The sequence below is a fragment of the Leiobunum rupestre genome, chromosome 11 (assembly GCF_980474605.1).
Source record: "Leiobunum rupestre chromosome 11, qqLeiRupe1.1.hap1, whole genome shotgun sequence".
NCBI classification, from domain to species: Eukaryota; Metazoa; Arthropoda; class Arachnida; order Opiliones; family Sclerosomatidae; genus Leiobunum; species Leiobunum rupestre.
This window is the reverse complement of record NC_143394.1, coordinates 35,390,303-35,413,170: the sequence shown is the minus strand read 5'-3', so window position 1 is coordinate 35,413,170 and position 22,868 is coordinate 35,390,303. Positions and strand designations below refer to the sequence as shown.

At 37.6% G+C, this 22,868-nt stretch overlaps 1 protein-coding gene across 10 annotated transcripts in view; it reads left to right on the top strand.

The window, feature by feature from the left end:
* Nucleotides 1-22,868, top strand: part of nab (NGFI-A-binding protein homolog) — a 145,261-nt gene that overhangs the window by 92,095 nt on the left and 30,298 nt on the right. For 4 of the 10 annotated variants that reach the window (XM_090162413.1, XM_090162414.1, XM_090162415.1 and 1 more), the window contains 4 exons: nt 1,328-1,465; nt 3,968-4,126; nt 4,569-5,158; nt 19,973-20,143. In XM_090162413.1, the coding sequence (XP_090018539.1) occupies nt 1,328-1,465; nt 3,968-4,126; nt 4,569-5,158; nt 19,973-20,143 (1,058 nt within the window). Of the gene's footprint in view, nt 1-1,327; nt 1,466-1,843; nt 1,917-3,967; nt 4,127-4,568; nt 5,159-19,972; nt 20,144-22,868 lie in introns of those variants that run through there. The other 6 variants (XM_090162420.1, XM_090162419.1, XM_090162416.1 and 3 more) reach the window with 5 other exon arrangements.

Here is a 22,868-nt window from a genome sequence, read left to right as displayed (position 1 = left end):
TTGTGTACATGAATTATAAAACCAGAATCATAAATATCTTATTATCTGCCCTGTTTTATTTGTAGCAGACGTCACTTAGTTTCTGAAAACAGTTTTAGTTTGAAAACCACTGATTTACAGTGATAATTCACTGATTGAATTAGATCAAATTGTGTCAGTGAAATCAGTGACTAGTCACAGAAAAAATCAGTAAAAATCCATAGGCCCACCAAAATCTGCCTACTCAGTGCCTAGGGCCCCACCTTCAGTAAATTTGGTGCTGTTTTGACTTTTAGAATCTAGCTCAAATTGAACGTCGTGATTGTTCGCCTGTTAAACTATGTAATCTTTGTTTGAGCTAAATTAGGACTTTTACTTTTAAGAATGATTATCCATTCTTTAACTTCTGTCAGTTCATTTTTGATAATATAATTTATAACGAAAGTATATATTTCAACGTCCCAAATATTAACTTAATGAACGAAACAATTTAATATTTACATTCGCGTTTCATTTGTAAAATATATTTATTTTCATACGTATCGCCATTACGAACCGTTTCAATATGTAAAGAGAGTCGTCGTAAATTTAAATTACATGGACGCGAAATTTTGATATTTTTTTTGGGTCTCTCCTCCACGTCTGAGTATCATTATAATAAGGGCGAATTTTGAAGGTTAATTTCGCAGTCGGTCTAGACCGCGCATGGGGCGCATTATAATACAAACAGCCACAAATGCACCCTTTCACGCGCGTCATCAGACGAACTTGGAAGCGTCAAAACTCCGCTGGAAAAAAATTTCGGGTTCGTCTCGAAGTGAGAAGGGGAAAACATGCCGAAAAAAACGTTCGGTCCAGACAGTCTGATTATGAAAAATCTAGACGATTTAACTTCGGGAGGGTCACACTCTCAGACGGGGGTTTCGGTTTCCAGACTGTTCAAGACCAGAGAGACGGTGAAGTCAAAACTATTAATCTACGAGAAGGGGGGGCTCTGTTTTATACCCCCCTTATTTAGCATAGACCATTTTTTCAATACTTTATAATGGGTTGAATACATTGTGTCAAGCTTATTCATTAGAGAAGTTAAATACCTGACTTTTAAATTTCAACAAGGATTTCCTTAACCTCTTTATTATTTTCAGTATTTGTAAGTAGGCGTACAAATCTAAATCATTAACTGAAAAAATAACCAAATTCATGATATTGGCGGACTGGGAAATTTTTACTTTTTAATCCGTATCGAAAACGAAAGTAATAGCTCGACCACACCTGGCTGGATGGTTATGGGGGAATTACGAAGTTTTAGACAAAGAAGGTTAAGGAGTTGTTTTGGTCTCTTCCTCAGGAGGCGACGACGTACAACAATTGTGCGAAGCCGGCGAAGAAGAGTTCCTGGAGATTATGGCTCTGGTGGGAATGGCCAGTAAGCCCCTCCACGTCAGGAGACTACAGAAGGCCCTCCAGGAATGGGTCTCCAACCCAGGTTAGACCACTTTACCTTTCGTTTACCATTCCTCAACCTACCGCGATTTAGCCAATCATATCTTATCTAAACGAAAACTTAATTTATTCGGGTCACTCGAAATTGCTTTCGCGAAAAATATTTTGTGGTTTTTTTTAAGATTTTGCCTTTTGTTTAACGCCGTTCTGTTTCGTTTCAAACGTAGTGCTTGTGGTCGGGAGTAGTACAAAGAAAAGGCCGATTTATAAAGATACAATTCGCGATTTTTAGTTCAATATCTTATTGACGAAGGTCTTAACGCATTTTCCCGTACCATTTATTTTGCTGGCTGTGCTGAAACACATTTTTAAAATCTGCCAACGTCCGGTACCGTTTTTAACCCCTCGTAGCCACGAAAGCCGCTTTCAAATCTGTTGCTGCCAAGAAAGAATATGAGGCCGTTTGCCCTCTCGACAGGTTTTGCGACCTTAAAGTAAGAAAATAATCACTATATTCTGTTCGGCCGCAACCGATAAATTCACACAAAAAAAATCATTTAAAATAAATCAAACAAAACGGAAAAAAAATTATAAAGAGACCATCCCAGATTAATTCTTGGTAATTCTTTTACTTTCTTTTATCCGAAAACCGACGAACTTTGCACTCGTTCTACGCTCGCTCATGGGTTGACTTTTAATTTTTTGGCCCTTTTCATTTTCGATAGGTATTTTCCAAAAGGTAAATTGATATACAATTGATGCACCTTTATTTCGTTTAATATATAGAATGTATATATTTTTTATTTATTTTTTAAGCGATATGATATTTATAAACAATATATTTAAATATAGTCTTGGCAGCAACACCCCTTGAACCCCTCCAAATTAAAGGAACGGTGAATGTTTGCTAAAATGTTCCGCTAATTTTTAGCCACGACTTTCATTTATTATCGGTCTCAAATATTCGGTGCGATCATTAAAAACGCGTGTTTTAGCAACGTTACCGTTCCTTTTATGATTTTGTTTTCATTTTGGCTGATCATTTGTAGATTTTCTCACGCTAGGCGCCCACTGGCTCTCCGTTTCGTATCCGTCCTGCCTTCCACAAGGCATTGTCTCCGTTACGAAGCAAAGGCTCGTGAAAGGTAAGACGGAGACGTTACGAAGAGCAGTGAGCCTAATTAAGCCAGGCGCCCACTGCTCTTCGTAACGTCTCCGTCTTACCTTTCACGAGCCTTTGCTTCGTAACGTAGACAATGCCTTGTAGAAGACAGGACGGATACGAAACGGAGAGCCAGTGGGCGCCTAGCGTAAGGTGAGAAACGCTATTATTAGATCGAATCGTCTGGCATGGCTTTTAAACAAAACCCGCTTTGGTTGAATTCAGACTAAAAAAATCCCGTAGAGTTCTAGTATCGCTTTGTATATTATTTTGGCTGTGGTATATACATCAATGGTTCTATATTTGTTCTGAATATGATTCGATAGTATACTAAAACCTCTACCAAATTGTTCGTCCATTTCGTTTCCGATTCGGTGTTAGCTTCTCTGATTATTATTATTATTATTATTATTATTATTATTGTGGCCGCGTGTTTCGCGATAATTCGAAGCGCTTAAAGGGGAACGGTCAAGCCCTATAGCCCATTAAAAACTAAAATTTATGGCGAAAACCGCGTCAAAAAATATTGAGTGGTTAATTTTTAATAAAATAAAGAAATTTCGGGAAATCGAAAAGCGCGCGTCCGCCGCGACACCTTTTGAGAAGTCGGTGAGGCAGAAAAACAACGTAAAAGCGCGCGGCTGAAGACGTGAAAAATTTGTTTCGCACGCGCGGCGCGTTCCAGTTATAAGAGCCCTAAGCCTAAATTGCGCGATTTTAAAAGTTAGGATAGTTCGCTAATCGCTCATACGGGGTTAGGGGCGCTAGCGGAAGCCCCTAAGATGGCGGCGAAAATTCAAACCCAAACACCTGGCGTTATTTTTCGATTCAACTTTTTGGGCCAAAAGCTATTTTTTCAAGACAAAGAAAGGTACGTGTTAGCATATTGAACGTCTTGTTAATCTTTTGATACGGAAATAAGGCCATATTTGGAAAAGCTTGGCCGTTCCCCTTTAAGTGGTTGAAGAAATTCTCCCTCGAACGTGTTGGTCGGGAGCTTTACCATAGATCATATTAGCGTTCCCCCGATGGCCGTTCCTATTAGCGGTTGTAGTGACGAGGGAACTTGATCAAGTTGGTCGGGGTTTTAGTAAACAGTCGTACGCAATATAGTGAAAGTATCTTTTTTGTTTGTTTGAATTTTTGGATCGACTTTGGCTATTCGACCGCTTTTGTTAATTTTGGTTGATAAAAAATCTGTAGGGAATCCGATTTTTTTGTTAAAAGAAAAGAGAGTGATTTGATTGTATATTTCTCTATTATATCTCTTGATATCTTGTTTGAATGGATTGAATACAAATCGATCTAATGTAAGGCTCTCCGGCCGCCATTGTTCCTCTTTTTATTTTTCTATCCCTCTTTCTTTCCGTGTACTCCTCATAGCCATGTTTCAGACGCCGCTGGTGCCGGCCCTCCAAGCGCCGCCTCCCAACAGCACCCACACCAGCCACAGTCATCCGAGCCACCACACGCACCACAGCAGCAGCCACAGCCACCACACGCACCATCACACCACCAACACGGGTCCTCCACCCACATCAGGTAAGAGAGTCGTTGACACGTCGTTGACGTACGTACATACGGTGAGGCAAACGTGATGCCTTTGCCCCTCCGAAACTCTATTTACTTTCGGGATTTGCTGAAGCCTCTGCCCAAAATAAGACGCGTATTAATTTAATGCCCGTATTTAGTCCAAAATAAACCTTCGACCGCATGGAGGTGATGTCCATATTTATACTTTTGACATTTTGGTATCCAAATTTCGCGCGAAGTACACCTCGTAGGTTTTGACGATTATTTTCGAGAAGAATTAGTTCGAATTGATAGTTTTCCTGAGCGCGAGATAATTTAGATACGTATATTTCTTATTTTCGGCGCGAAGGTAATTCGGGTCGTAACGCGTCGTTGATGATAGCGTAGAAGAGCGGGCGGCTCGCGTCGTCAATGTAGTAAGAGAGTGAGTCTAAATGGGGTTCGTTTCTAGTCACCAACACCAGCTTGAACTCCTTAAATCCATCGGTTGTGGCCTCGGCAATCAACAGCAACAACATCGGAGCGAACTGTATCACCAACACCAACAGCAGCAACAACAACAACATCCCCAATCTCAACAGCAGCAACAGCCTTACCAGTCGGCAGCAGCAAGCCTTGGCTGCGGGGGTGGGGGGTCCGGGCCTTCCCCTGCCGCTTCCTTCGCCTTCGGGGGCTTCGGCGGGGCCGCCGGGGTCATCGGCTCCAGGACCGGTGAATTTGTCGCAGCATTCTCCAATCCCTTTGCGGCCAAGTCCTCCCATACCTATGCTGAATAACGCCGCGGGAGGCGGTGGTGGAGGCGTCATGGGCGGCATGCACAACCACCACTCTTCTCCCTCTCCCGTCGGAGGACCGGGACCCGGACCCGGAGGAGGGCTCAAAGACGCCATGATTCCTTCTCCGTCTTCCGCCATGCACTCTGTCGACGGAAGAGGAGGCTCGGCCGGCCCCGGACAAGGAGGACCTCCTCAAGCCGCCTCGCAGCACCCGCAGCAACAGATGCCGCCCCTACATTCCCCTCACCATCACCAAATGCCCCAGGTCAGTTGACTCCTAACGATTCTTCTTTCCACCTCCACGCACCCGTTTCGAATCGCACTTATCCCTAAGCCTACCTACTTCGAATGACCTTTTTTTTGGCTTCACCACGCCTAGTACCACCGACGCATTTCCACACTAAACGTGAGCCTGGCGATAGAAATCGGCGTCACCTTTGCCTCATCCGCGTGGTCTAGGTCAAGTTCGATTGGCGCGATGATGGCGTATAGGAACGAGCAATTTCCCCACTATAGCTAGCTTTTGACTCACGTGCCTGTAGCTTCGCGATGAATTGGCATTAATATAATACTCTAATGGTACATTGGTTGCGTTTTCTCCGTATTCACACTATGGCCATCGGGCAAATAGCCAACAATCGCTATTTCCCCCATTGGTAACTTGGCTAACGGGAAGTAATGGTGAAACCATTCCAGTAGACCGGAAAAATGACAACGGACATTTCGCCATTTCTCGCAAACTTTTTTGCGAACGCGTTTTTTGTTTGAGCTTAAAGCGCTTTAGGAACTGGTAAATTATTTCCAATCTAATCACTCTCTGGGACCTGTCAAGGATATAAATTTCGCAACCCCGACAAGCAAATGAGAAAGACGAAAAAGCTACGAGAAATTTTTGGCTCGCCTCTTTTAATTTCTTGTTGTTGTTTTCGTTCCCCTTCTATGTTAGTAAGCAAAAAACTCATTCTACCACTTTCTTTGGCAACGACTTTACGAAGTCAATCGGTGCTTCAAATCTCTAAATTTCTTCTTTTTTTTTAGGGATACGCTATTAGTTTGGGGAAATGTTTTGCGCCATTAGCGGCTTGAATATCAGAATTTTGCTTGATTTCTACTAATGAAATTTCACTTAACAATTTAAATAATTTAGATTTAAGATTATGTGGTGGAAATGTTAGCCGGGGAATTTCATAATGACAATAAGTCCTACTTCCTATTTTACTTGGGGCCCTCAAACCCATTTTAGAGTGTGGGGTCCAAGTAAAGCCATTTTGTAAAGTTTGAAAAAGTAACATTTTAGAAATAATAATAATGTGTAATAATAATTTTACTTGGAGGCTCCCCAAAACAGTTCTAAGGGTCCCTTGAAGAGCCTTCCCCGGTTAATTTGCGCGGCCCCAAGCCAGGTCATTTATCTTCCGTAAAATTAGTAAAAACCTAAAAGAGAGCCCACTTTTGGGAAATAAATATTAGCCCCACTGAATTTCTGATACTTAAAAACTAGCTCATTCATTGGTGCAGAATATTCGCTAAAGCTTGTACTCTTGAGGGGTCCCAGGGCCATAGTGAAAGTCGTCCAGCCCACGACACAGTCAAAGTTCTCGGTATGGTTCTAACCTTCTTAATTCCGCGAATTTTCAAGCAGACATTGTCTATACGGTGATATTAGCATACGTTTCGGGGATAACTACAGTGATTACTCTCCAGCCTGTTTGAAGCGTTTTGGTTTTGTTTCCCAGCCTGCGTTTTTCTTTAAATTCTTCATTAATCGTTTCTTGTTGGTATTTGGAACTATTACAGCCAAAAAAAGGCAATACGTAGCAACGCGACGGGATATAGTCGTCTGGGCGAGGAGGGTTGAAAGGGGTCCCAGACGTCGGGAATTTTTTACTTTTCGATGTTATTTTTTCCCGGAGTTGAGAGCGAGCTCGGTTGTCAGGTCGCCGACCGATTGTGAAGCCGACCGTGCTAAGGTGCCGTACAAACAGACGAGCCAAAAAAATGACGTAAACAAAAAGGGTGGGTTTTTTAGCCGAGAGGGGGTCATGGATTGAATTTTGAAATGGGTTGCCGAAAATGTTGATAAAAAAAAGAACTAGGTGGATACCCCCGTCTAATTCGACCCCCATTACGCCCCTCCCATTTTGTAAACATTGCGTTCGCACTAACTAGGAGAGTACCCGAATTGTTTATTACCGATTTGGTTCAAAGTCGACTTTATGTCGACCTATATGAGAGATGAAATTTCCCAAAAGGAGACGTTGCACTACCCATTCGATTTGCCATGGCAACTGAAAATGTTTTTGACCATTTTAAACAAAAAAATCTCCATTTAAAAAAGCATGAGATTTTTTCGGTTTTACTTGCGAATTTTTTTTTAAATTTGAAAATGGGTAATTTGGACCACATTTAGGTAAATTTCATCAAGTTTGGATAAATTGGAAATTTCGACCACATTTAGGTTAATTTCATAAAGTTTGGATCAATTGGAAATTTTTGGGTAAAATAAGGAAAAAATCTTATTTTTGTTTTAAGTGGTCAAAACAGTTTTCGGTTGCCATGGCAAATCGAATGGTAGTGCAACGTCTCCTTTTGGGAAATTTCATATCTCATATAGGTCTACATTACGCCCGACTTTGAACAAAATCGGCAATAAACACCTCGGGTACTCTCTTTGTAAGTACGGATTCTTCGTATCCTTGGAACAATTAACTCGGCAGACCTGGATAAATATAATGTTAGTTTGGGATAAATCTATTTAAAGGACGCCATGGGTGGTTGCAGGTGTTGAATAACTTCAATGTTGTTAAAAAGATGAATCTTCTAAGTGGTCGGATTTCTAGAGCCAACGTTACCCGTATCTTTAAAGTTTCGCCTATCGTTTGGGAAGGTTACGCGGTATGGGGTCCCAGGTGTCCTCAGTGGCGGATACATATGGGGGGGGGGGGGGGCGCCTCACCCTTGACGCTTAAGCTTTGCATGTGACTTGATGATTTGTTATTACACCCATAGCTCAAGATGTCTTTTAGCGCCCCCCCCCCTTGGGTTTTTTCTGAATCCGCCACTGGGTGTCTTTAGGTAGGATGGGTATCATATGTTGGAGAATGATACAATAAATTGGTAGATGGGTATCATATGCTGAATTATGCTAAATTAAATTGGTAGGATCGTTATTACTTGACCTATTCTAGAAATATAGAATATTGAAGAATGATAATTTGTAGGTTGAAGCATTTTAAACTTAAAAGGGCTTTAAACTGGTATACGGTAAGTGAGTTAACAGGGTTGCCACGGTACCTCGAAAACCTGGAATTCATTGAAAAGTTGAAAAGTCAGGGAATTTGAATATGGGTATAAAAATCAGGGAAAAGTCAGGGAATTTTAAAAATTAGTCTAAAAATCAGGGAAATGTCAGGGAACTTTAAAAATTAAGTCTAGAAATCAGGGAAAATTCAGGGAATATTAAAAATTAGTCTAGAAATCAGGGAAAATTCCGGCAATTTATAAAATTAGTTTAGAATTCTGGAAAAAGTCAGGGAATTTTAAAAATTTGTCTACAAATCAGGGAATTGTCAGGGAATCTTAAAAATTAGTATCAGGGAAATGTCAGGGAATTTTAAAAATTAGTCTGAAAATCAGGGCAAAGTCAGGGAATTTTAAAAATGTGTCTAAAAATCGGGGAATTTAATTTCGGTTGCAAATAGGAACTTTTTCTAAAAGATAGGTTAAAAAATACAACATCTTGGCACTAAATAAGTCGGGAAAAATCTCTGAAGATGGTCAGGGAAAACCTGGAAAAATCAGGGAATTTGATTGTGAAAAAACTGTGGCAACCCTGGTTAAGGCATTTTGCACGTTAAATAAGCTAAGTTTGTACACTAAAGCTTTCGCAAAAGCCGCTTTAATCGCTTTAATGCGAATACAACTTTCATATTTACTCGTTCTATGAACTGCCTTTTTATTTTTCGGTACTCCCTACGTATTTATAACTTGAAAAACCTCTCGCGGAGACCGAGAGTGAGTCTACAGAGGAGGCAGAAATAAACAAAACTTTTTACTTAATTTTCCGTTTTGGAAAAATGTCTGAGGTGTTTTTATTTTTGTTTGCCTCACGTTGTTAGGCACGCCGACAACCGGTTGCTAACTTACTCGGCTACGCCATAAACATAAAAATTTCTTTTTCAATCCTACCGACGTACTAAGGTATTAGCAAAAAAATAAACACGACTACACCGGAGGCTGAGAATCGGGTGTCCGGCCGCCTCGACTTTACCCCTTTCATCGCCCTCCCGTACGGTATCGGGTGACCTTCTAATTTTCCAGACAGCCGTTTGTTTATTTTTTCTTCACGAGTTGATTACTAATATATAAGAAGACGAAGGCGCGGTGTCTCTTTTTTATTCGCATTTCGTTGGACTTAGACGTAGTCTAGCCCCCCCCCCCGTACGGGGGTCCGTTCTAACCCCCCTGGTTTTTTATCCCAGACGATCCTGGTAACCGTAGACGAGTAGAGCGACTGTCTGGGTTCGGGACATCAACCCAAGACGAACACCCCATTATAATTTTTAAACTATGCAATAATAACAAAAATAATTGATATTTGTCCGACCCCGCTGCCTCCCCCATTTCCGCCCCCGAGCGAAACCAACTCTGTCTCGTTTGCATCCTCGTCATTTTTTAGCCGCTGCTTTTGTTTATAGTCTAGAATAAGTCTTTGGTTATTTTTAGGACGTTATTTACCTTGACGGTGAAAGCCTTTCACGTAACCTTTGCGCGCCGTTTCTTCAGAAAATTTATTAATAGACCAATGAGATCGGGTTGACATATGTCAGGGAAAACGACCACATTTCGGGGAATATTTAAGAAATGCAATAAATGGTCAGGAAATTTCCCTTCAGATAAAAAAATAAATAAAGTATAGATAGCTAATTGTTCCACGTCACACGACGTCACCGAAGTTTTAAAAAGTCTAGCCAACATGGCGGCCAAAGCTACGGAGTGTTAGTTCCCTATAGAGTAAATTTTTAAGTAAACACTTGCCTAATTTTGACCTAAAATGTAAGAGCGAATTTCAGGAAATTGTCAGGAAAATATTTGGAAATAGTCTTGGCTAAATTTCGAGGAAAATAGTTGGCTATCAAATTTATAATAATAGCCTGGGCCATATTTTCTGGAAAATAGTCTGGAAACATTTTTGGTGACATTTTCTGGGACCATATTTTTGGCGAAAAAAGACTCGGACTATATTTTTGGTGAAAATTTTCTGGGACCTAATTTTTGGTGAACATATGCTGGGGCTATATTTTTTGTTAATATTTTCTGGGACCATACTTTTTGTTAATATTTTCTGGGACCATATTTTTTGTTAATATTTTCTGGGACCATATTTTTGGCGAAAAAAGACTCGGACTATATTTTTGGTGAAAATTTTCTGGGACCTAATTTTTGGTGAACATAGGCTGGGGCTATATTTTTTGTTAATATTTTCTGGGGCTATATTTTTTGTTAATATTTTCTGGGACCATATTTTTTGTTAATATTTTCTGGGACCATATTTTTGGTGAAAATATTCTGGGGCCATATTTTTGGTGAAAATAGGCTGGGGCCATATATTTAGTTAACATTTTCTGGGGCCAGGGCCGTGTTTAGAGGGTGGCGAGCCGGGCGGTCGCCCAGGGCCGCTAAAATTTTCCCATGGGTATGTATATACCGGAGGGCAGCTACACTCACGACGTCAGTTTCGCCCATGCATTTCGCCCGGGGCCGCGAGGCCTCTAAGCACGACCCTGTCTGGGGCCATATTTTTGGTGAAATTAGGTGGGCCATATTTTTGGTGAAATTAGGTGGGCCATATTTTTAGTTAAATTTTTGAAGGACCATATTTTTGGTGAAAATATTCTGGGGCCATATTTTTGGTGAAAATATTCTGAGGCCATATTTTTGGTGAAAATATTCTGGGGGCCATATTTTTGGTGAAAATATTCTGGGGGCCATATTTTTGGTGAAAATATTCTGGGGGCCATATTTTTGGTGAAAATATTCTGGGGGCCATATTTTTGGTGAAAATATTCTGGGGGCCATATTTTTGGTGAAAATATTCTGGGGGCCATATTTTTGGTGAAAATATTCTGGGGGCCATATTTTTGGTGAAAATATTCTGGGGGCCATATTTTTGGTGAAAATATTCTGGGGGCCATATTTTTGGTGAAAATATTCTGGGGGCCATATTTTTGGTGAAAATATTCTGGGGGCCATATTTTTGGTGAAAATATTCTGGGGCCATATTTTTGGTGAAAATATTCTGGGGGCCATATTTTTGGTGAAAATATTCTAAGGGCCATATTTTTGGTGAAAATATTCTGGGGGCCATATTTTTGGTGAAAATATTCTGGGGGCCATATTTTTGGTGAAAATATTCTGGGGGCCATATTTTTGGTGAAAATATTCTGGGGCCATATTTTTGGTGAAAATATTCTGGGGGCCATATTTTTGGTGAAAATATTCTGGGGGCCATATTTTTGGTGAAAATATTCTGGGGGCCATATTTTTGGTAAAATTAGGTGGGCCATATTTGTAGTTAAAATTTCCTGGGACCATATTTTTGGTGAAATTAGGTGGGCCATATTTTTAGTTAAAATTTTCTGGGACCATATTTTTGGTGAAATTAGGTGGGCCATATTTTTAGTTAAATTTTGCTGGGACCATATTTTTGGTGAAAATATTCTGGGGGCCATATTTGTAGTTAAAATTTCCTGGGACCATATTTTTGGTGAAATTAGGTGGGTTATATTTTTAGTTAAAATTTACTAGGACCATATTTTTGGTGAAATTAGGTGGGCCATATTTTTAGTAAAAATTTTCTGGGACCATATTTTTGGTGAAATTAGGTGGGCCAAATTATTAGTTCAATTTTGCTGGAACCATATTTTTGGTGATAATATTCTGGGGGCCATATTTTTGGTCTCTCTAAAGCAAAAACCAATGTAAGCAGAATGCGTGCTATATATGTAAAATGTGCACGAATAGACTACATCTACACGCCTACAAGTTTTACACTTGTTTTTATATAGATACGATGTATGAAAACGAAATTTATCCCTATTTCAGTTATATGTTTAAATTAGGTAAAGTGCATTTTTGAACACTTTGATCTTAAATTATTGAAAAACACCGAACATTCAGATGGTATATCTGAGGGGGTTTCTAAGAAGCGTTCCGGAACAGACATTCTGAATCTGAAATGCATCGCATCTGAGATAGCCATCGTTAAAATCATCGTAATTTCAAAAATCACATTTTGAGAAATTAAAATTTGTATTTGTTTTAATAGTAAAATCTATTTGGTCAAAAAACTACTTTTATTAACAGCTAGAAATACATGAGAAAATATTAAAACAGTTTCTCTATAGCTAGAACGTATTTAACAATTCCTTGTAATTACGTATAGAGTGAAACATAGCTTGTTCGAAATAAATTATGTAAATTTATAACGTACGCTTATACTCTTATGTAAATATTTAATGTGGTAGATTTATAAGGCGTGAACTTTGACATACAGATATCGAAACTCTGAGCGAGGCTGAGCACCGTACCTTTTGAGCTTTTACAATGCATATTCAGTGCTACGTCACAGTTTTTTCTCAATAGTTTTTATCGTGGGGAGAAAAATATGACCACAATGGCGGCCATGGCCAAAGCTACGGAGTGCCAAGTCTCTATTGGAATGCTTTATAAGAAGCAGAATATAAACAGTACATACTGTAAAATATCATTAGCTTAAATCGAGCCCGTCCCAAATGCCGTTTTCTAGAAAAACAAAACACATTAATAGACTAATTATCGCTTTGAAAATACACGTAATTGTGTACTATTCAAAATAAAAATACAAAAAACCTCTTTCGAAATCTGTAGGAAAACAATTTATCGATTATTTGATTTTTCGTTATTTTAAAAGTGTTAACAAATATCTTTTTTATAAATTAAAAAAAAATTCCGCCCCAGATTAAGCCCGTAAGTAAAATTGTAGACACGCATAAAAAGTCTAAAATATGATGGTATTTAGGTTGAAAATATGTTTCCACTTTTCATATTTATTAAATCCAAATTCGAAAAGCGTTTATCGTCATTCTTAGCTGCAAGGTTCCTAGTTCGACTGTGCATGGTTGGACATCTTTAGCTGGAAAATCTTCAAGAAATGAATGCGCAGGCGTTAATCAACAAAATGTCTTTGAGAAAAAAACGCGAGGAGGGCAATCAATAAGCAAAGGGGGGAGGGAACCTTTTTTTCCACGAAGTCTCTCAAATATTTGAAAGACATTTTTTTCTCAAGATTTGAAGTAGATTTTAGCCTTGGGTTTGATTCGTAAACGCGCCAAGAAATCCGCTGATAGGCTGGCGTTTTTCTTCCAGAAGCCGTATTAAAGTTCAAGCTAAGCAAAACGCCTTGAAATGAAATTATATCTGCCCCCGCCGTCAACAACGCTGTCGATTAATACCGGAATCGACTATAGGGTTTTCTCAATTTCCCTGCCTCCTTATTTGCTTTCCTAGTAAAGGTAGGCTGTAACTTCGGCTGGTTTATTTTTTCCCCCGCTACGGCGTTTTTTTCTCTCCCTAACCACCCCCCTCGCATCCCCCATTTTGTGTACTTGCTTATTTATTTGTTTGTTTATTCCCTTCGAGCCGGTTCTCGAAAAATCTCGGTCGGCCCCAGCAAAGTACGTGTAGAAATTTCGTCGTAAAAACTAGAATTTTTGTTTAGCGTTGCACGCCTGTATACGTTGCAAAGAATTTTAGGGTGTTATTTATTAAGTAGGGGTATACAATGGCGGCCTGTATAGATGTTATTTTCTTATTAAAATTTTTACAAAACCTCCCCTTTTCCCCCACACACGCAGGTAGGGTGGCGAAATATTTGTAAAGGTGGACCCTTAAGGGTTAGTTTTTTTTTTTAAAAGTGGTCTTGAGCCCAATTTCCTCATTTGAGCAAAATGCTGTAGCGGAATTTATAATGACATGTTTAGATTTCCGTTTTTAGTTTTTACTAATGGTACGAATTTTATATTAAAACGTGAAGTTAATGACGATAATGCATGAAGTATAACCTTCTAAACTATCTGGAAATGTATACCAAAAATTTCCTTTTTATGTTATAAATCTTTTTAAATATGTGAAATTCGAGATCAGTTTCATTTAATGAGGTACAGAAAAATTACACATTTTTCGTTAAAATTATGTATTAAAAAAATTTTGATCTTGGCTAAAATTCAAGAAAGTTTCATTTTAAACCTAAAAACTATTTTTTGTATCTTCAATTTGTAAGCTAGTTAGTTAAATCAAAATAATTTTTATTTCAGATTAGTTTCATTTCGTTTCCAATTTCAATAATAATATATTATTATTATGCTTTTATAAGGGATATTCTAATCTTCTATATTACATTATTTATACATTTAAAAAAGCTAATTTTTGTCATTTCCGGTATCGGATACACATTTATAGTGGTATTGTGCCCCTTGTTTTGTTTTAAAATCAGAATTATCATAGATGGCGGTAGCTCGCAGGGATGTTTTGGGAAAATCCTGGAAGTCGGCATCTCCAGAGAGCATAAACGGCGTCTTTTTTCCCCTAGTTTGATCGCCCTTACAAATATATCCAAAAAGTGTGATGTTTTTCCGAGTTAAATTGTTGTACAGTAAATATAAGGTATATATAGTGTATAAATGATGTTTTAGCCCCGTAATAATGTTGGTTTTTCAGGGATATTCCACTTTTGAAGGGCGTTGTATTCGTTTGTTTCTAAGCCTTGTCCAATGATAAAGCGAGGGCTAAATCAAAAATTTCCCATATTGGTTCATTTGAGTATTTGTGTCAATTAGTTAGCTCTTTTCATTCATGTACAATAAGTTTTCTTCCTAAAGTATTACCTCAAAGACAATTAGAAAGCTACATTAAGTGTTCTGTCTAAATATAAGCTATTATGTTTTTTAACTCGTTGAAAATTAATAATGTGTTAAAAGAGAATGTCAAAATATAAGCGAATGATTTAAAATGTTCTCCGTATGTCATTGTTAAAAGTTAGGCCCTTTGAATTCAAGACCATACTGTTTATTATCTGACGCTCTTAGGCTCCTACGCTATTTGACATAAAGTCTGAAAAAAGTTAAGCGCCACGCAGACTCGCTATCGATTGTTGACGTTTTGTCGCAGTGCGGATGCGGCTATTCTCTACCAATAGCAGCGCAGATTATAAAGAGCTGTAACTGCAGCCTGTAACCCAAATATTTTTCTGGAAGACATGTCCCTTTTGTAGTTTTTAATTTTCATTACTTATCAGAAATCCTCCACACCAGAATAACTGGTTTAGAACGAAGAGTTCTCACTGTAGCTTACCTGGAAATAAAAATAATAATAAAAATGTTTGCTTAACAATACAACATAATAAACTAGAAAAGTAGGCACGAAAGTTTAGTGGTAGCCCTTGCTCTCTCTTTTTAGGGTCCTAGGGTGGCAGCCTGACTTTACACTTTCAAAATGTGGGCTGGAACCAGTCATTCCTCCATTATTGGAAGAAAAGTAACCCCCCTTTTGTTGGGTAAAGAACATCAGTAACTAATTTAAAAAATAAACTGTCTCTATTTACTATCTTAGGGGCTGAACTAAAGCGGAATATCCCGTTTGTGTAACACCCAAGGCTGGATTCTGTTGGTTTACGCTATTGTGCTGTGTTCATTTTTTAAATGAGCTCCGAAGACGAGTTTAAACCCGATACTGACATAACATTTCTATCAACTCTTCGACTGTCGGGAAAGGGAAATAATTAAAAATGCCTGACTAGTTTGTCCGCATTTTGCTTGCGTACGGTTTTATATGGAAAAAATAGCTACCGCATTGTATCGATTCCTGCAACCAAGGTTTCGTATTCAATGCGGAAGCTCTCTGCCAATAGCGAGCGAGGAATTTTTCAGTTTACTAATGTTACCGCTCATCCTTTGACGCGCACTCTCAGAGCCTCATAGACTTTAATTTTAAAAATTATCACTAAGCCTGTTGCCTTCAAAATACCAGTTAGCATTTTTACAAATGGCCAACAATAAGAAATATTTATAAAAATTCCCCCTCTTGTATTGATCGCTCGCTCACCCTGGATGAACAAAAAATAAGATCTCCCACTATTTTTATCCCGATAACGTTTCTAGAAAAATTATTTTTCCGCATTGTATCGATTGTCGCAGTCGAGGCTTCGTTGAGCGGAGCTAGCAGCCAATAGCGAACCGAGTTTTTCTCCACAGCGAACCAAAGCCATCATCTTCTCTCCCCTTCTAAACAAGTTTTTATTTTTGAAACAAAAAAATGTAGGCTCTTACAATCCGAATCGAAGCCCTGGTAACAAGATAGGATTCTGGTTTGACCCCCCCTTCCTTTCTATTTTTATATCAGAATAAAATCAGGGTGAGCTTATATCAGTATTATACGGAATAGAAAAATTACTCGGGGAGTCGAAGCAACGTGTTTTGTACTCCTCAGTCAAAAATGGCGGAAAGCTGGGAAAATGCCGCAATGCGGTAACTCTGGGTTCGAGAAGAGAAAGAGAGGGTTGATCCTGACTTTCTCCCCTTTCTAACAGGGTGGCAAGATAGGGACTTCTTTTTTTCTCATTGCATTTTGTAGATGGCAGCGTAATAATAGTATCAAACATTCCCAAGTTCCCGTATCTGCTACCACTATCAATAGAACTTTCCTGCGTGGTAAAACTAGTCTAACCAGGTTAAATTCTAGATGGGGTTTTCTTTTTACCCCTATATTGAAAACTACATCTTTCCAAAAAAAATCCTTCTCCAAAATATACCCCCCTCAACCCCCTTCTTCTTTATTTACTATAGATTTTGATTTTATTTGGAAGATGGGGAGTATTTTATGAAATGTTACGTTCTTGGGTAGCAGCGCTGAGATTTCTTATTGGAAAAAATGGAAAGGGTTATGGAGGAGAGGAAGAGGGGGTGGATGGATGAAGGGGGAAGGAAACTAAGAGGCGAGATCCTGCTGCTGCTTGGCTTCTGGTTGGAGGAGGAAGATTTAGAGAGGCTCTCTGTGGGATTTTAAAAGATGGGGAAGTAACTGGCAGAGAGCGCCATAGATTTTGGGGGGCAGACTCCTCTAGTGCGAGGTGTTTTCTTGGGGGACTTGATTTTTTGCTTTTTATTAAAGGGCTTGAATTCATGGGAAAATTTTACCCTTTAAAATCTGAATAGGATATTTTTCTACCTGTTAATAGTAAGAGTGATGGATATAATATTCATAAGCTTCGCTGAGGAACATTTTTTTTTCAAACACGAACATGACTAAATTTAATGCATGGTTGGTTTAAGTATCGCAAAAGCTACAATTTGGTGGTATAATTAACTCTACTATTTTTATGACTCATCAAAGATAATTTCACTTTTATGAATTTGTAAAAAAATATTTCATATTATAGTTTAAAATGTAATAGGATATTATGTTTTAAATCGTTTAATAAAACGCAACCATAAATTAACTTGTTTGTTGTATATAATTAAACTTCATACGGTGGGGCATAGCCATTTACGATATCATTAAAGGGAACAATTTAAATTATAAAATGATTAGCTCATACTCTCTCCCATTCCCAATTGAACTTAAATAAAAAAAGGTCATTCGAATACTCTTCATACCCTTTTCCTGTACCCAAATGTTATTGATAATTTATAACCTCGTATGCTAAAATTAATATGGCATGGAAATCTCCTTAAGGTTAAGAATTTGATTGCTATTAAAAGATTGTCAATATAAACCTAACAAATCATTTAAAAAAAAATTCTCCATTTATGTGTGGGCTTATGCTTTTTTGACAAAGTTCGATTCTGCAGTGGATAAGCGACACGATGTTGTAGGTATTCACAAGAACGTGTTTAGGGTACTGAGAACGTACTAGTCGACCCTTTTACAGCATTTAAAAATATTCTAGACGGAAATTCGAATTTGATCAAATATTTTTTCTTGATAAAATTATTGAGTCATGTCAACTATTTTCTTATATATGATAAATTAAACTAAGTTGTTGATTTCAGCTTTTATTTAAGCTGTACGACCCATATTAAGAGTTAAATCAATCTTTTCCATAACTAAATATACATAATTTCTCGAAAGATAATAGTAAAATGTTATCACTACCGCTACTAGATGGCGTGATACAATTAGGCTTTCCTTTTCTAGCTTCAGACCCTTACGCTCTCAGTAATCTAAATTTGTTCTCAGTATAAAATTATCCCTCAATGGAGAATTGTAACTCCAAAAATTCCAAGGTCGAATCGGGAAGGGGGGGCTGAAGTATTTACCAGACGGTGGTGAAACCCTCCTGTTCAACAGGTATCGTGTGTACCTCTTACTCAAGAGGTTAATTTGATAATATCTTGGTTTATGCTAATCAGGAAGAATCAAACGAAGAGGGATGTATTAGGGGGGGGGGATATTTGGGTTTTAAAAGAATGCAACGTACGCTACCAACCTGACCCGATCCCCATCGTTCGCCGTCGATCCGGTATTGCCAATTTTGAAGGAAAGTATATTCAGTGCAGCCACCTCCATTTGCATTCATTTTTGGGGATTTAGTTTCGGTCTTCGTTAAGGAGTTAATATCGTCATTCTAACCCGAATTTAATATGTTTATGGGCGTTAATTATTTCGATAATTACCCAACACACGTTTCTGCGTTTCATTGATTATTTAATGGGGGCTATAATGCTTTATGACAAAACGCCTTTCGTTTGGATCGATGCTTCTTTACGTTGTGACAGGTGTAGTTTTTCAAAACTTTGTTGGGGCTGACATTAGAGAGATTATAGGAACAGAAATTGTCGAGAAGATGGCATCCAGTGGCGCATAGATTTGGAATTTATATTTTAAGATATTTAAAATTTAGGAAATGGACAGAAGTACCTTACCCATTTTGAGGTCATTTTAGGATATTTCGAGATTTTTTTAAGAATTTTGAAGCAACTTTTAGGATTTTTTGAGCAAATCGTATGGGTATTTTAACCAGATTTCGTGGGTATTTTGAGTTAAATTTTATAATATTATTTGAGGTTAGGTTATTTTAATATCAAATTTGAGCCTATTTTAGGATATAATTTTAGCCTATTTTAGGATATAATTTGAGCCTATTTTAGTATATAATTTGAGCCTATTTTAATTTATAATTTGAGCCTATTTTAGTATATAATTTGAGCCTATTTTAATTTATAATTTGAGCCTATTTTAGTATATAATTTGAGGTTATTGTAGTATATCATTTGAAATGATTTTAGTATATAATTTGAGGTTATTGTAGTATATCATTTGAAATTATTTTAGTATATAATTAGAGGTTATTGTAGTATGTAATTTGAGGTTATTGTAGTATATCATTTGAAATTATTTTAGTATAAAATTAGAGGTTATTGTAGTATATCATTTGAAATTATTTTAGTGTATAGTTTGTGGTTATTTTAATATATAATTTGAGGTCGTTTTCTGATATATTGGAGCCCCTTTAAGGAGTATTTTGAGACCATTATTACGATATTTTGAGGCCCCTCAAAATTTCCCGATAGGCAACAGCCTACCGGTAGCAGCCCCATTGATGGGGCCAGAAATTTGTCAGTGTGGTGGGGGAAATACTTACGCAAAATTATGGTAGGGGTTATAGCTTAGTACAGTCAAAACTCCACTGAAAAGAAAAATTATTCCGCAGTTGTTGGACTTAAGAAATTAGTTTAAGAATCTCAATTTTCTATGCAAAATAGTGGATGTGTTATTGAGTATTTCAAAGTTTGAAGATTAGGCCTAGGCAATAGTGTCAAATTGATATTTACAGGATTTAATAGTTTTAAGATTCCCGACCTCAAAAAATGAGATGGTGTTTGTGGCATATTTTCCTTCAAACTCATTAGCGCCTAATTGTAGCTGCAGCCCAATTTTTAATAATTTTGATTTGTTTTGAGCCGCCTTTAAATGGTCTGAAATGCGGTCTGATTGTGCAAATACTATTTTGTTTTCATTATTGGGCACGGTTGGATTTGCGAAGGGAGTTGGAGAGTATGGCCAGCCGAGTTCCCCGTTATCGCTAACGCCGGTTCTGGTCGAAAGTCAGATCCAGCGACTCTCCGAAGCCGCTGAGATGCTCATCCGGACGCTGCCGCCCTTTGAACCCAAACCACCACAAACTAGCAAGAAGAAGATTAGTAAAGAATTAGAGGTAGGCCTCTCCTCAATCAGTCTCTAAACTAACAACGACCGTTCTCTCTCTCTCTCTCATTCTCTCTCGTTCAAAATTTGTTTCACTAACGTGTACACCTCCCTTTTTAACTATATATATATATATATATCTCTACCCTATTTATTTAAATTTTCCGCCTTGGTGTATTATTTGGTGAATGGATCCTTGGTTTTGTTGGGCCCTTGCCCCTTGATCTCCTCTGCGCTGTCTCTCTCTCTCTCTCTCTTTCAAATTCTATCTGCCTTGCCATCCAAAACTCTGCTGTTGTTTGTTTCACTTTGAAATTAACGCGGGTTTCGGTGGAAAAAATCTTGGACAATATAAATTATGGAGCCCGAATCTTGGTACTTTTAGAGCAGCCGCGTTCGTAGTGCTACGGTGTCGGATATTGAAAATATTTCTACCCCGAGGGGCAGGTCACTTCCTTGAAAACGACGCACCCCTCGAAAGATTAAATCTGATTTAATCGTGATTATTTTGTAACGATTATGTTGATTAAATCACGTTTAATCATTATTAGAATGTTTAAATCTGATTTAATCGTGATTATATATGATTAAAGTTATTAAATCCTGATTGAAACGAATAAATCGTGATTAGTATGATTAAATCGCGTTTAGAAATTTAATCAATATTAAATTATCGTACTTTGGTTTTGATTTTAATTATAAAATCTCGATTCGACCGATTATGTTGATTAAATCGTGATTAAATTGATTAAAATTATTAAATCTGATTATAAAGATTAGATCCTGATTAGAAGGATTAAATATCGTTTAAATCGTGATTAGATTGATTGAACCGTGATTAGATTGATTGAACCGTGATTAGATTTTCTAATCTTGATTACCCTGATTTAATCATTTTACTATGGAAGTGACCTGCCCCTCGTTCTACCCAAATATTAAACAGGCGCGTTTCGCTTTAGGCTTAAAGGGAATATAACCTCAGGTATTTGGTGTGGAACGCCAACGTTTGCAGCTCTGTCCGCTCTTGCATTTTCATTTAAAAATGTTTGGCGCCACTGTACAGGGAAATTTGAAAAATTGAAGGGGTCTTCCATAAAGATTGCTTTGCAGGTTATATTCCCTTAATAGCTCTAACTCGTCATATCACGTTTTTTAGTGAGTGCTTTGTATTTGTGTGGAAATGTTTCCCGATTTTCTCGATAGGAGCGCTGAGGGGCGACGCTATTTGAAGAATAAGCTTTTCGCTTATGATTCGGGTCCATTATTTTATTTGTCCAAGGTAATATAGAGCGCTACACTTTGGATATGTTTTGCCTCATGTGTTACAAATTACGCCTTCAATTATTTGTTGAAATTACTGTTTATTTTACGTTATATTAATTTGAAAGACAAGTTATCTTTTGTAACTTTTTAACGGTAAAACTTGTCGACAAAGCGTAACGTTTTTATAGCTCGGCTGTTATGGTTAAGGGGGAAGAATACAGTAAAAGCCTCTTTTTCGTTCAAGCTGAACGTTTCTGTTTTAACAATAACATAATTGCATTATATTTTTCTTATTAGGGTGAACCTTTCTCTAGTGCTTCAAATAATTTTGATAATTCTAATATTAATAGTTAACGAGATATAAGGTCCTAACTAAAGGGTAGTTTGGGCGCTTGCCCAACTTGTTTAGCTCCGGGGTCCGAATTAAAACGTAATAACTTAATTACTTTTAAATTTAAAATTGTAAAAATTATTTTAGTCACTAAACAAGGAGCTGTTCTACACTTAAATATTAATTTTATAAGTTAAAAAACAAAATTAAAAGAGTTCAGCTTGAAATAGCGCGAAAGTAGACAATGGCCACTGTAGTCTTCCCCCTTAAATCAAGGTATTTTATAATACCAAGAATGAATTAATTTACCTTAGAATATGGTACTGCAAAGATTCTAAACCACACCCAAGTATACTTTACAGCGAAAGTTCATCCTCTACAATTTTTCTTAACACTACGTTTATATTATTAAAAAGCAGATAAACCTTTGCTATGAAGTATGCGATGGTGATACCAAAGGTTAATGATATTGCCCCATATTCTTAAAGGCCTAGGATTTCTTCTGCCAGTTTTCCTTGGAAGTTTTCTTCCCGCCGCGCAAATATCCTGGTGGTAGGCCAACGTGTTCTGCGGTTATTGCAATTATTTGTGTGTTGTTTATTCAAATGTAATTCCTGTGGGTGATAGTAACCACTGGGATTAAATGCTTTCCTTTTGGTTAAATTATAAATTCAGAAGTGATTGTCTAGAGTACTTTTTGTGTGGAAATATTGATTATTTCTGGAGCAATATACCCTCAAATTCAGTCTCGAATGCGTACGGTGCCTACGTCATGCGACATAGCGATTTCACGGGTTATAAATATTTTTATCGACTAGTTAGTATTCCCACAATGCTTCCACAAAATTTGTTTTTCCGAGTTGAACAACAGATTATGACTATTATTTTGCCTTTAAGTATTAGTTACAATCCGATATGCCTTAAACACGCACATTTTATTTGACCATCAATATTTATCGCCAGAGTTAAGGAATTCGATTTCACTATTTTTTTTATCGTATCTATAAAACCACGTACGAACAATGTTGCCACAGGTCAGAAAAAAGGCAGATAATTTGAAAAAAAAGTTGAGCAAACACGTCATGAAATTTTATAGAATTTGTAAAAAGGCAGGGAAAAATTAGGTAATTTAAATTTATAC